Here is an 11,972-nt window from a genome sequence, read left to right as displayed (position 1 = left end):
GTAGTTTCATGAGGTTTCCCTCCCACATATGGTCAGAAATATCAATTTAATATTCTGAATCCACTCACGATACATCTGCAAGGATACACTAAGGCTTTTTTGGAGAGACAATCATCATGAAGATGCACATATGGCTGCAGAACACTTCTTCTAATTGTGGTAAATTCACACCTTCTGTGAAAGTTGTTTTTCATTAGGATATCATATCATGCTTTCTTACAAAACTGATGTCAACAACTATCTCTATAACTTAATATTCATTGCTTTGCATGTAGACAATGCGCGTGCGTGAGTGTGAGTGTGTGCATGTGAACTGAAGAGAAAGAGAGAGAAGGAGAGACATGACATGTCGCTGTCAGTCACCACTATTTTTATTACTGCCACAACGAGTTGATTCGTCTTGTAATCTTACGTATTCGTCAGCTCACCGCAGCAGTCAAGAAGGAACATATTTGTTGACCAGCCTCTGCATAGTAAGAAACTACAACTCCCTACAGCCTCCCCGGCATCATCCATGCGCCGCAGTCAATCAGCTGTTGAGGCAACTGCTGACTATCTCGGCACAAGGGTAGCTCGTTTGTCATATCTAAACCCAGACGAGGCAAACAGAAATATCTTTATTTACAGAGTCCCAAAAAGGTGAACGATAAAGGTAATTCAAACTTCACGTTAGGCAGAGAAGCGACCACGCTGTGTGTGTGCATGCTGTTTTGTTCGTTTGTGTGGAGGGGGACACATATGGATTAAAGGGGGATTTCAAGGCAAGACAGCTTCATGAAATGTGTCGGATGCCTCGATCAGCGCGATAAAGAGGTACTGGAAAGGTCAGGTTTTGGCAGTGTGTTCAGGAAAAGGGCCGGTGAGGTGAGCCACTGTGGGCTGCTGATTGTGCTGCTTTGATGACCTTGGAAGCGCAGCTCTTGGAGGAGAAAACACGGATTAACCGGTGGGGTGTGTGCAATGCAGGCTATTGCGATTACCTTGAAAGTCCAACTTGTAACACCACTGCTGAAATGATCCGGCATGTCATCGGGAGTGTTATTTTCAAAGTCTATGGACTGTTATATTGAAAGGCCTCAGTGCTGAATGTTAGCTCTCCTGCAGCCAAGTTCCGACAAACAAGAGTATAGACTTATCAATGTTTATGCCTTTTAATTGAGTATAATTTTAATCTTGGATGATTTGGCACTTTGTCATAGCCTATGGTTGTACCTTGCATGTGCTCCAGGTGAAAGAATATGCTCAATTGATCATGCATTATTGTGGTCTATTTACATTTTACATTGTAACGCTAGTCGCTGAATGTGATAATGTTGTGACTGTGTGGCTTTCTGATCCAAATGAATGCAAAATTGCCGTTATAATATTCGAGCGTGTGCTTGATAATTTGTCTTTTGCAAGGCGTTGTCTCTGAAATGCAAAGTGAAGGATCATTTTGCATGAAAGGTTCAACTTTGAATAGAAGATACTATAAGATATAAGTTATTATATTTGGATAATTACTTCAAATGCAATTTACAGTGGCGCTGCTGCTGTCAGTACCAACCAGTGGCTGTCAATGCGGACCTCGGGCAGAGTCCCTCTTTGCGCTATAATAAAATCCCTGACTAATAATTATGTATCATTCCTGCTGGGACTTATTGTACACTCATGAGTTTGGTGAGTTTGTCTCTATGGAATTATTTTCATTTTTTAAGTCATAAAATATCATAAGATTAGTGCATTTTCTTATCATAAAGGATAGGTCTATAAGAGATCTTTGCGCTATAATAAAGTGTTTCAGGTGCGTCACTTTCTACTGCATTAAAAAGGGCGAAGTGTGCCTCTTTTTTTTTTTTTTAAGAGTCATTTTCGTTTTCAAAAAGCTCCGTGGTCGTGTGTGTCGAAGTGCTTGGGTCAAGGTAGAACTGTCTTTTAACCTTGTTGAAGGACAGCTGTATTTTCTGACGTATGTAAATGAATATAGGGGAGGTCCTTGGGCAAAAAAACACACACTGAATCAGTTTCACATTGCAGCTCCGGAGTTCCTGCGTGGAAGGAAAAACGAGACGTGGCGAAATCTGGTGAATATCTACAGCCATATGCTCCGTGTAGGCTATAATTTGTGGGATTTATGAATCATTCTGATATAGTCTTGGGAAGCGTGTTTTTCTCCTCTTCTTCTTTTCGGCTAAATGGGTGATCACGCATTCGCTTTGCAGTTGCCTGGTCCCTCTAACATCATATCCTTGTCGGAGTTGTCCCAGTTCATCAGACACTACAGCAGCCCGGCGAGCCCGGTGTATGATCTCCTGAATTGCAACAATAATAATAACTCCTCGTCTCTGTTTCCCCTCGTTGCAGCTCAGCAAACCATGCAGGATGATTTACTGATGGACAAAAACAAAGCCCAGCCTCACCATCAGCAAGATCCGACGCAAGTAGACCCTCCTCCCTCCACCCCGACCCCGTCATCGGAGCCCACTTCTTCTTCATCGGAGTCGGAGAGCCCGTCGACCGGGAGCAACCAAGCGGCTTCAGCGCTGAACAGCAGCAGCAGCAGCAGCAGCAGCAGCAGCAGCAAGGACAAAGTGCCGATGGAGTCGCCGATCCTGCCCGGGTTGAGCTTCCACCACCAGCCGCAGGAGACCGGCGGCTCCCTTTCCTCCCCTTCCTCCTCTTCGTTTGGGAGCACTTGGTCCACGGGAACCACAAACGCCGTGGACGATAGCTTTTTCCAGGGAATACCCTCGGTGAACGGGACGATGCTTTTCCAGAACTTCCCCCACCACGTCAACCCGGTCTTCGGGGGTAATTTCTCCCCGCAGATCGGTCTGGCTCCCCAGTCCCAACAGCATCAACAGCAAGCCCAGCAGCAGCAGCAGCAGCAGCCCCAGCAGAGGAGATCCCCTGTCAGCCCAAGCCAAGGCCCCTTCCCCCAGAGAAACGCTTATCAGACCATCATGAATAACAGCAAGGGGTCGTCATCGTCGTCTTCTGCCTCGTCGTCCGCTTGGAATAATCACCAAAACGCCGCATGGAGCACAGCCTCCAACCCCTGGAGCGGCATGCAGGCAGGCAGGGACCCGCGCAGAGCTGTGGGCGTCGGGGTAGGGGTCGGGGTCGGTGTCGGCGTCGGGGTACCGTCACCCCTGAACCCCATCTCCCCCATGAAAAAGCCCTATACCAGCAATGTTATAGCACCCCCCAAATTCCCAAGACCGGGTCCCCTCACCCCCAAGCCCTGGATGGAGGACAGCGCCTTCAGGACTGACAACAGCAACAACATACTGCCTTTCCAGGTAAATACATTCCTAGTAACAGCAGGCCTAGGCCTAGCTTTATTGCTTCAGCCTGCGCTTAAAAAAATTTACCACTTTGACATGTTGTCAGTCTTACTCTGCTGGCTCATCTCTCAAAACCAAGGACATTTTTTAATGTGTTCTGTACAAATATCAGATGAAAACCAACAATCCCTGAGATAAAAATACAACAAAGTAGGCGAGTCTAGAATAAGGTCACCCTGAAATCATCAGTACCACCGATTCATTATAGGTCCATAAAAATATTACTTATTTATGTCATTGTCGATTGGACAAATTTTTAATTGAGAAACCATTTTATCGCATAAATCACACGATGTCAACATGTTTTCAATATGAGTAGTATGTTTTTCCACACAGTCATACGTTAACAATATGATGAGACCTTCGGAGAAATTCATTTTATATCGATTCATGTAATTCCTACGAGCATAAATCGCTCCTAAGACCTGCGATACACCGCAGCTTTGACTTCTGTGGCTTTACTTGAATTGACAAATGACCGTCGGGTTTTGCCGGTTGCTGTCAACATTTTTTTTAAAGCTTGTATGCTGCCGGTGTGTGTTTTTGAGGTCAAATAAATGAGTGAGTCCTTGATATAGGCCATTAATCATCGATCATAGCTTTTTTTACGCATTCACAGATAAACACTCTGAGTCGGTCCTCTTAAAATAGTCGTTGTGCACGGTTTATTGCACTAAATGGTTAATTTTCTTCGCTCTGCCAGCTCACACTCCGTGGGGTTTAAAGGACACATGACGCATTCAGGTGCTCCTCGTAACCTCCTCTATTCTCACTAAGAAGCCCGAAATATGCGCGCTTCATTCATCACCTATCCAATCTAATGGTCAGGAAAGGTTTCTTGTTTTCAGTAATTTTATAAGAACACATAACACTAAGTTGTCGAACAGAGTTAGCTGCAGAAAATGTGCCGGGGAAAATCTACATTAGTCATTAAACTTTTTCAATTTATGTGGCCCATTTACTGAAATGTGTTGTCTAAATCTGGGCAGACTACATGGCAAAAAAGACAACAACTGGACGATTAAAAGTTGATGCTTATTACATGTAAGGATGAAAAAAACTAATATAATTTAGCATTTCTCTCTCCCTATTTATAACATGTTGGTAGTTCAGTTGCGCTCACCTCTTAATTTCAAGATTTTCGACGGTACATGAAGGCAACATCAATCCTGTCATATTATTGGTTTGGAGTGGGATGGTGGGCGGGGTTTAACCTGAGATGGAAACGAGGCTCAGGTCCAACCTGGAAGGTAGATGAAGAGCTTTTTCTTTTACAACTTACAAAAACCAAGTAGCCCCACTTTCCAACACATCCAACTCTGCGTGTAAACTCTTATTGTTGGTTATAGTAAAATATTTAACATAATACAATGCTGACATTGACATAATGTGTGTGTTTCTGCCAGCATTTGTGAGCTATAATAACATAATACATGTTGACAGAGGAAAGGGCAAGAGTGTCCTGTTAGTTGCTTTAATGAACAATAAGTTATGACAGTTTCAGTAAGACAAAGTAAATGTGCTCCACACTGATAGTTGACAGGGTTATACACAAAATGCTAACTTGCCATTGGGCCACACATTGGTAGAAGTTATCAGTTGTATTTATAATATTTTCATATTTTATATTTGAGTGTATATCTATCTATCTATCTATCTAGACATATATGAATACACATAAATTCAGCTGTGTTCACCCACACTATAATTGACAGCATTGTGTCTGTTTCATTTTCATTTTTTTTATTGCAGTGGGCTATCTTTCCCTGATTGACATGTCTGATTACAGAGTAACAGTCCCATACTGTATGGCTTTTTTCACATGACCAATCATGTGTTTTCCCCGTGTTTATTTACACTGCTTGAAAAACAAGCCAGCATAAAAAAAAAAGGGAAAAAAAAGCCAGCCGAACACTCCCCCCTGAAGTCACTGGCTTACTTAAAAATGAGTACTTGTTCACCCGATCAAAGCAAACTCTCTGGAGAACGGAGTGTGAGCCAAAATGTTAACCTGTTACTGCAGAGAGGACTACATGCGCAGGCGAAACACAGCCCAGCGCAGGGTGAAATTCCAGCTGGCTTGAAACATATAGCCTTTTGAGGAGATAATGATTGTGTGTGTGAGTCAGTCAGGCCTTCCCAGGCATTATTACCAGGTTTCCTCTGCCGAGAGGCTCTATCTCTTTCTCTTGACTTGGACAGCTTACAGCTCGAGTTATCACCAGAAGACAAGGTCAAGGGGCCGCACGTCATGCTGTATAGAGTGGTCTGTTTACTGAAGTGAAACTCAAGCAAATGGCAGAGATGAAGTGCAACACTCGTGTCTACTTTCATGTGGTTAAGTGGTGTCAGATGAAAAACAAGGGTTAAAGTGGCATATTGGTTCACTGGTGTAGCATACATGCTGATACTGTGCTTTATCTAATTATCAAATATCAGCTTCACATGTCATTGCTAGTAATGTGGAGGTTTCTCTACAAAATGAAGACTTGTCACACAGAGATACCTTATTAAATTACCATATTAAAGGAGAAAAGCCAACCTGATATAATTAGATAGACCTTGAGGTTAATGGGGATGCCATTTCTTTTGCAGGTATTTTGTCATAAACCAAAGTACTGGACAAATTGAAAATTTTACATGATGGTGACATTTGATTAAAAAAAAGCCAGGGGATAATCAAAGTAATTATAATTAAGTCTGGGGGTGACATGAATGTATGTGCCAAATTTCACGGAAAGTAGTTGTCAAGACATTTCACACAAAACCACTTAATGTCAACCTTCTGGTGGCGCTAGAGGAAAAATCAGCTCACCAAAGTCATTTCGATTCATCCTCTGGGCACCATGAATGTCTGTACATAATGTCATGACAATCCATCCAATAGTTGTTAAGATATTTCAGTCTGGACCAAAGTCGTGGACCAAGCAACCAACACTGCCATTTCTAGAGCCATGCTACTAGCATAGCTAAAAAGAATTGTCAAAACTAGCGCAGCAAAAGCTACGATATCCTGATTTATAGTTAAGCTTAAACCCTACAATTCCCATAATGCAAGCAATAGCATCTTGATTTGACCCAACTCAAGATGACCCTCATGACATCATCAAGGTTATTTACTCAGACTTTAGAAAATGTCCTCCAGAGCAGCAGAACACATAATACAACTGCTTTCACAGGCTGACTCTCCATGATGAGTAAACTGACCTTATTATGTGTAAATCTGGAACAGTGCCCTCGTGCTATCAGACATATATATATACCAAAAAAGATAACCTATACAAGTCTTATTAGAACTAGTAATTATTCTGCACATCTGCAAACACCTTTAGCCATTGAACAGTATCTATTAGACAGAGAAGGTATTTTTTAAAGGGCTGTGATGTGATCCTGGCCGTAGCTCACACCTAGCTGCTTAACAATTACACCCATAATTGGAGAGGAGTTATCACCGGGATGCAAGGTCAGGGTGCCACATGTCAACTGGGCCTGTTTACTGAAGTGAATCGTCAGGCAAATCGCTGAGCCGAGCAGCAGGCGGAGGCACACACCGGTCCCCGCAATGTCATGTGGACAGCTGGTGACAGGTGTACTTGTCGTTCTGTAGATCAGTATTCTTCAGATGCCCCAGATGAAACTCAGGGTGAAATGTTGAGTCCTGTGCGCTCTGATATGTGCTCATACTCGCCTGCCGTTGGCTGCCGCTAAGAGACCGAGGAATGTGTGGAATTCATCTTAACATGTCAGTGTCAGGCTTGAGACACAAAGTCACATGAGCGTCTCGGGAGATACCCTGATTTGAATTGATGGTCGTGGTGATTATTGTGTGGTCCTTTTTTTGTGATCGTAATCACTTCACGGCTTATCAAGAGGTTAGAAGTTATTTCGTAGACTGACAGGCGAGTCTCATTGCTGTCTGATGGTCATGCAAAACAGCAGGAGCCTCCACAAGTTTGAGGGTGAAACCAGTGTCATTTACATCAGGAACTTCATGTGGTTCAGCTGGTTTCTGGTATCATTATTGCTTTGTTTGTCTCCTTAACATGCCATTGTACTTTGCCAAAGTACTTGTGTTCCTCATAGCTTACAGATAACTTAGATTTTAACCTTGTATGAATTTAGATAGGCTACAGTATATATTATGGTTAAGATTGAAGCCACAGCCAACCGCTGGAGGTGACAGGGAGCAGAGGGCACGTTAGATCATGCCGTCTGAACGGGAATGCTCACATTAGTGTTGAAACAATTAAGCAGATGAATCATGCAGTCGATCAACAGAAAATAATTTGCCATCAAGTTTGATAATCATCATTTAAAAGTCATTTATCCAAACAAAAAGGCCAAACATTCAGTTTTTCCAGAACCTCTAAGGATTTTGGAAGTAGGATTTGCTGTGTTTTTAATTTAAGATCTTGACAGTCAGTCAGATAAACATCTGATTGTTAAGATTGTGATGGACATTTTTTTTACTCCTTTGAGACATATAATAGACTTAACAGTTAATCAGTTCATCGAAAAAATAATTGTCAGTCTAATTGAACAGATAATCAACTTTCCAATCACACCAGTTCTGTATATTTTGGGTGATGATTTAAACAGGCTTTAAATCCACAATTCAGTTAAACAGTAGGGAAGAGTCAATGCAGTATGTTATGTGAATATCAACTTGGATATATATCTATATATATATATATTCGCCTGTGTCCCTTGGGCTGTTTTGCTTTGGGCCTTTTCCTATTGATTGATTGATTGAATGATTTTGTGGCTTTGAAGGTCATATTAATTTAACATCAGAAGAATTCACAGCTGCTTGCACTTTATACAGTTTTATAAAGGGGAAAAAAACAATAAATGATAAATTCACCATCTGTCTCTGAATCTGGCAGCACTTAACCTTATGGCGCAGACTTTATTGATTAAATCCAGGTATTTCATCCACATCTTAACCTAGTCTGTTTCTAATAAAGCTCTCCCTCATAAATGAACTCCTGTATCATGTTTATGGGTCAAGAGGAAAGATGAGCTGCAGCATAGGCAACAGTGGAGACAGGAACAATTTCAGCCTGCATTCCACACTCTGGGCATCCTACTGTATGTGATGTTCAGTATTAAAGCAACAGTAAAAATCTGTTTGGGACTTTTGTATATATTATCTCTTTAGGTCATTGGACCACAGTGAGCTCTCCGACCCCCGCCCCACGCTGTGTTCATCCACATGTGTCAGGGAGGAGGGGAGGGGGAGGAAACTAAAAGCTCAGCGTTTTAAGTGTTTACCGTTTGTACCAAGTGGGCAGATTTTTATCTACGTGGCGCTGTCGGGTCCAGAGTGGGGGGAATAACACTTTTGAATGCTCAGCCGAATGGGCAACAATAGCTCTGGTGTGCAAACAACGCGGCCCCGGCTCGGGCAGCGGACACAGGACACAGCTGCCAAGCCTGTAGCCTCCAGCTAGGCGCACTCTCAGGCCTCACCTTTGGCACACATGTCATTCTCATAAATTCATTCACAAAGAGTTGGCTTCTAAGCGTTTCATCAGCAGTGAGGGGTTGGTTTGACCTTGAGGTGTTTGATGTAGTATTGACTTGTCCAGTCCAAGCGGACCGGTCTGCTTCACATGAGTTTGGAGAGGTTTTATAAATCACCAGGTCAAAATACGCAACAAATGACACTCAGCTGTACGTGCTGCAGCCAATGATGAATCCTTTATAGCCACATCAACCAGCTTCACTCTGAGGGCAGTTTCAAAACCAGTTGTATCGGGTAGAACTGGGTCCCTGTCAGATGGACTTTGTGCTTTTTGGGAGCGACAGTCCTCACTCAACCTTGATCAATTATACATTGTTTGAAAGCACAGAGCCTCATGATTTTATTTGTAAACCATTTTAAGATGCCAGCACCAGTATAACAGTTAGTTATATTGTAACAGGAGGGCATACACAATAGAACAGTAAAAGATAGAAAAAATGGAATAAAGATTTTAAAAATGGGCAAGAAAAAAATCCTTTCCCCCATTTTTGCCTTTGTAAATGTGGTTCACTTGGACAAAATGACTTTTTTAATGGTAAAATTCAAAGAGTTTAGATGAGACCATGATCATGGCTGTAATTAAAAAGATTGAAGAACAGTAACCTTTTTATTTTGGGTATGTCATTTCTGGGCTTTTGCATAAAAAACAGGGAGCTTGTTAAGGGGCTAAGGGAAATACAACAGTAAGTGAATGTACTCTTGAAAAATCCTCTTTGATTGTATTTTAAATGTGTCAAAATGAATGAAACCCAGAGTTGATAGTTTTGAAACTGGGTCTCAGGAACCTCCACAGCGTCACCAGCAAAATGAAGAATACTTCAAAAATGACAAGATAGCCCAACTTCTCCACCTACAGAGTTGACATTTAAGATATTTTCCACTAAATTATATAAATCTAGACAGATGGGGTTCCTCAGGGCAGAAACTTGTCTGTGCTTTAACTGTAGCTATTTGATATGAAAAGGCTTTAAGAGCCTCCGACAAAGATCCATATCTGCTTTTCAATATCAACCGCATTTACCATCATCCCCGGGGCTGACACATACCTTCGACTTTTTCTTTTTTTTTTTTTTATACCTGTAATATCTAGTCCCGGCTCCCTAATTTATATTAGTCTAGATTAGCTAAGAATGCATCCCGACCTGTCTTGCTATTTTAAGAAAGCCTGGGAGCTGTCGGTACATGCAAGTTGTTACCAGTGATCTACCCTTGTGCAAGGCTACCAACCAGAGTTTGAACAGTGAGGCTAAATGTGCAAGTTAGCCTGTTTCTGAAGGTGGTAATTCAGATCCTCTACATACAGTTTCCCCACTCTACTGGTGATTCAGAAACTACATGTTATTGACCGTTTTGTAATATCCAGAACAATATTTCATGCTACGCACAATATTTACATGCTTTGCCTCATATCTGTCAGCAGCTCTAACTGTAGCTGTCATGATAACATGAAGTATGTCCTTCCCTATGTTTGTTTTGTATATCATGCACTGATGAATCTAATCCGTATCCACTTCCTGTTTTGCTGTGTTGCAGGACCGGAATCGGCCCTTTGATGCTTTTAGCTTGCACTCTTTGGAGAGTTCCTTAATGGATATGATAAGGACTGACCATGACAAAGGTAAACCACACCCTGCCGGTGGCCCACCAATGACTATCGCTGATATTATATGGAGGAATCATTTTGCAGGTTAGGAATATTCATACGTCCATGCTTATTTGGGTTGTTTTTTGCTTCATGGGCATATATCATCTCTGGGTACTTTTTATTTTTTCTTTTGCAATATTTAACAATCTCTTGTTTGCCAATCAATCCAGTATGGATCATCATGTTCTGTTTGAAATTGAAATGAATAATTAACTTTATGAGCCTTACCTGCAAAATCTTGCATATTTTTTGTTTGTGTGTATTTGTATGTGTTAATGTGTGTGTGTGTGTGTGTGTGTGTGTGTGTGTGTGTGTGTGGTGGACCAGATGTGCAACAAGGTGCACTGATGTGGTCTTCCTTTCGACCTGTATTTTCCTTTGCTGTTTCTTCTTCCTTCTGCTGATTGGAATCACTGAGTGAAGAGAGAATGTCACTGTGCTCTTTCTGACTAAATATATTGTGACCATGAATGTTGAGTGACTGCATACATTTTTGTTTTACATGTTTGTTTAGAGTGACAAGTTACTGTTATTTTTCCTCACTGACAGGATTTGTGATCCACATCTGCCAGATCACCACAAAGCAGAATTCAGAGATCATACTTTGACTTTTATTTTGTGTTTTTTGTGTACGCTTGTGTGCGTGTGTGTGTGTGATCATGGGCTTAGACTTGTCATCACTGAATCACAGCCAGAAGATCCAATCAGTGTTTCTAAGAAACCTCAATACACAGATGCAGCTTTTCAAAACAGTAAAATGAAAATGAAATGGCATCACACAGTTTTATGTCTGGAAAAGTATGGCGGACTTATGTAGTCTTTCTTCGTTCTTTTTAAGGCCATTCAATGTATGTCAGGCCTTCTAAGCCAATATTTGTGTAGCAGAGATCACGTGTCTATTGTAAAAACTTTGGATCCCAGATGGGGCCCTGTCAGGTTGGGTGAAAGGTTTTTATGCTCCCCCATCCTCCCATCTTCACAATGGAAAGATTGGTGGGAGGGGTATATAATGAGTAGAGCATGTCGCTTTCTCATGCGTGGAGTCTGTTTTCCCAATCTTGTGCTGAGAGAGCATTGTTATAGCAAAATGGCCATCCTGGCCCGGCCTAACTACACTGGAAAGGTGTTGTAATGTCCTCCAGGGCTTCCCTCGCGATTGTTTATCAATGCAAAACAGAGACAGTGGAGATCACAAGCAAAGACAGGGAGGTTGGTACATGGACACGGCTGTGAATTCCTGCATCTATATTTGCTTGTTTACCTCTCTCGTTGTCATGTAGACGGCACGGGGCTGCTGTAAGCTACGGTGCCAACCACAGAGCAGCTCCACCCTGCTAGCATACCTACTCACCGTCTGAGAAGGGCCATATGCCTCGATCCTCCGTCTGCTGTGTAATCAACAGCAAAAGGCTTAGTTCTTGATGTCTCAAAATCCACTCTGCTAGCCCTCGTGCTGTGCAAAAATGCTTCAGCA

General features: G+C 42.1%; 1 protein-coding gene across 9 annotated transcripts in view; it reads left to right on the top strand.

Annotated features, from left to right (window-relative positions):
• Positions 1-86: 86 nt before the first annotated feature.
• cpeb3 (cytoplasmic polyadenylation element binding protein 3) overlaps positions 87-11,972 on the top strand; it is a 40,757-nt gene continuing 28,871 nt past the window's right edge. For 2 of the 9 annotated variants that reach the window (XM_044372324.1, XM_044372322.1), the window contains exons 1-3: positions 842-951; positions 2,344-3,281; positions 10,387-10,540. In XM_044372324.1, coding sequence (XP_044228259.1) covers positions 900-951; positions 2,344-3,281; positions 10,387-10,540 — 1,144 coding nt within the window. In that variant the 5' untranslated portion in view covers positions 842-899. Of the gene's footprint in view, positions 160-397; positions 653-686; positions 814-841; positions 952-1,507; positions 2,064-2,343; positions 3,282-10,386; positions 10,541-11,972 lie in introns of those variants that run through there. The other 7 variants (XM_044372323.1, XM_044372325.1, XM_044372329.1 and 4 more) reach the window with 7 other exon arrangements.

The sequence above is a fragment of the Thunnus albacares genome, chromosome 14 (genome assembly GCF_914725855.1).
Source record: "Thunnus albacares chromosome 14, fThuAlb1.1, whole genome shotgun sequence".
Taxonomy (NCBI): Eukaryota; Metazoa; Chordata; class Actinopteri; order Scombriformes; family Scombridae; genus Thunnus; species Thunnus albacares.
The sequence above is the reverse complement of the archived record's forward strand: the minus strand, read 5'-3'. Positions and strand labels throughout refer to the sequence as shown.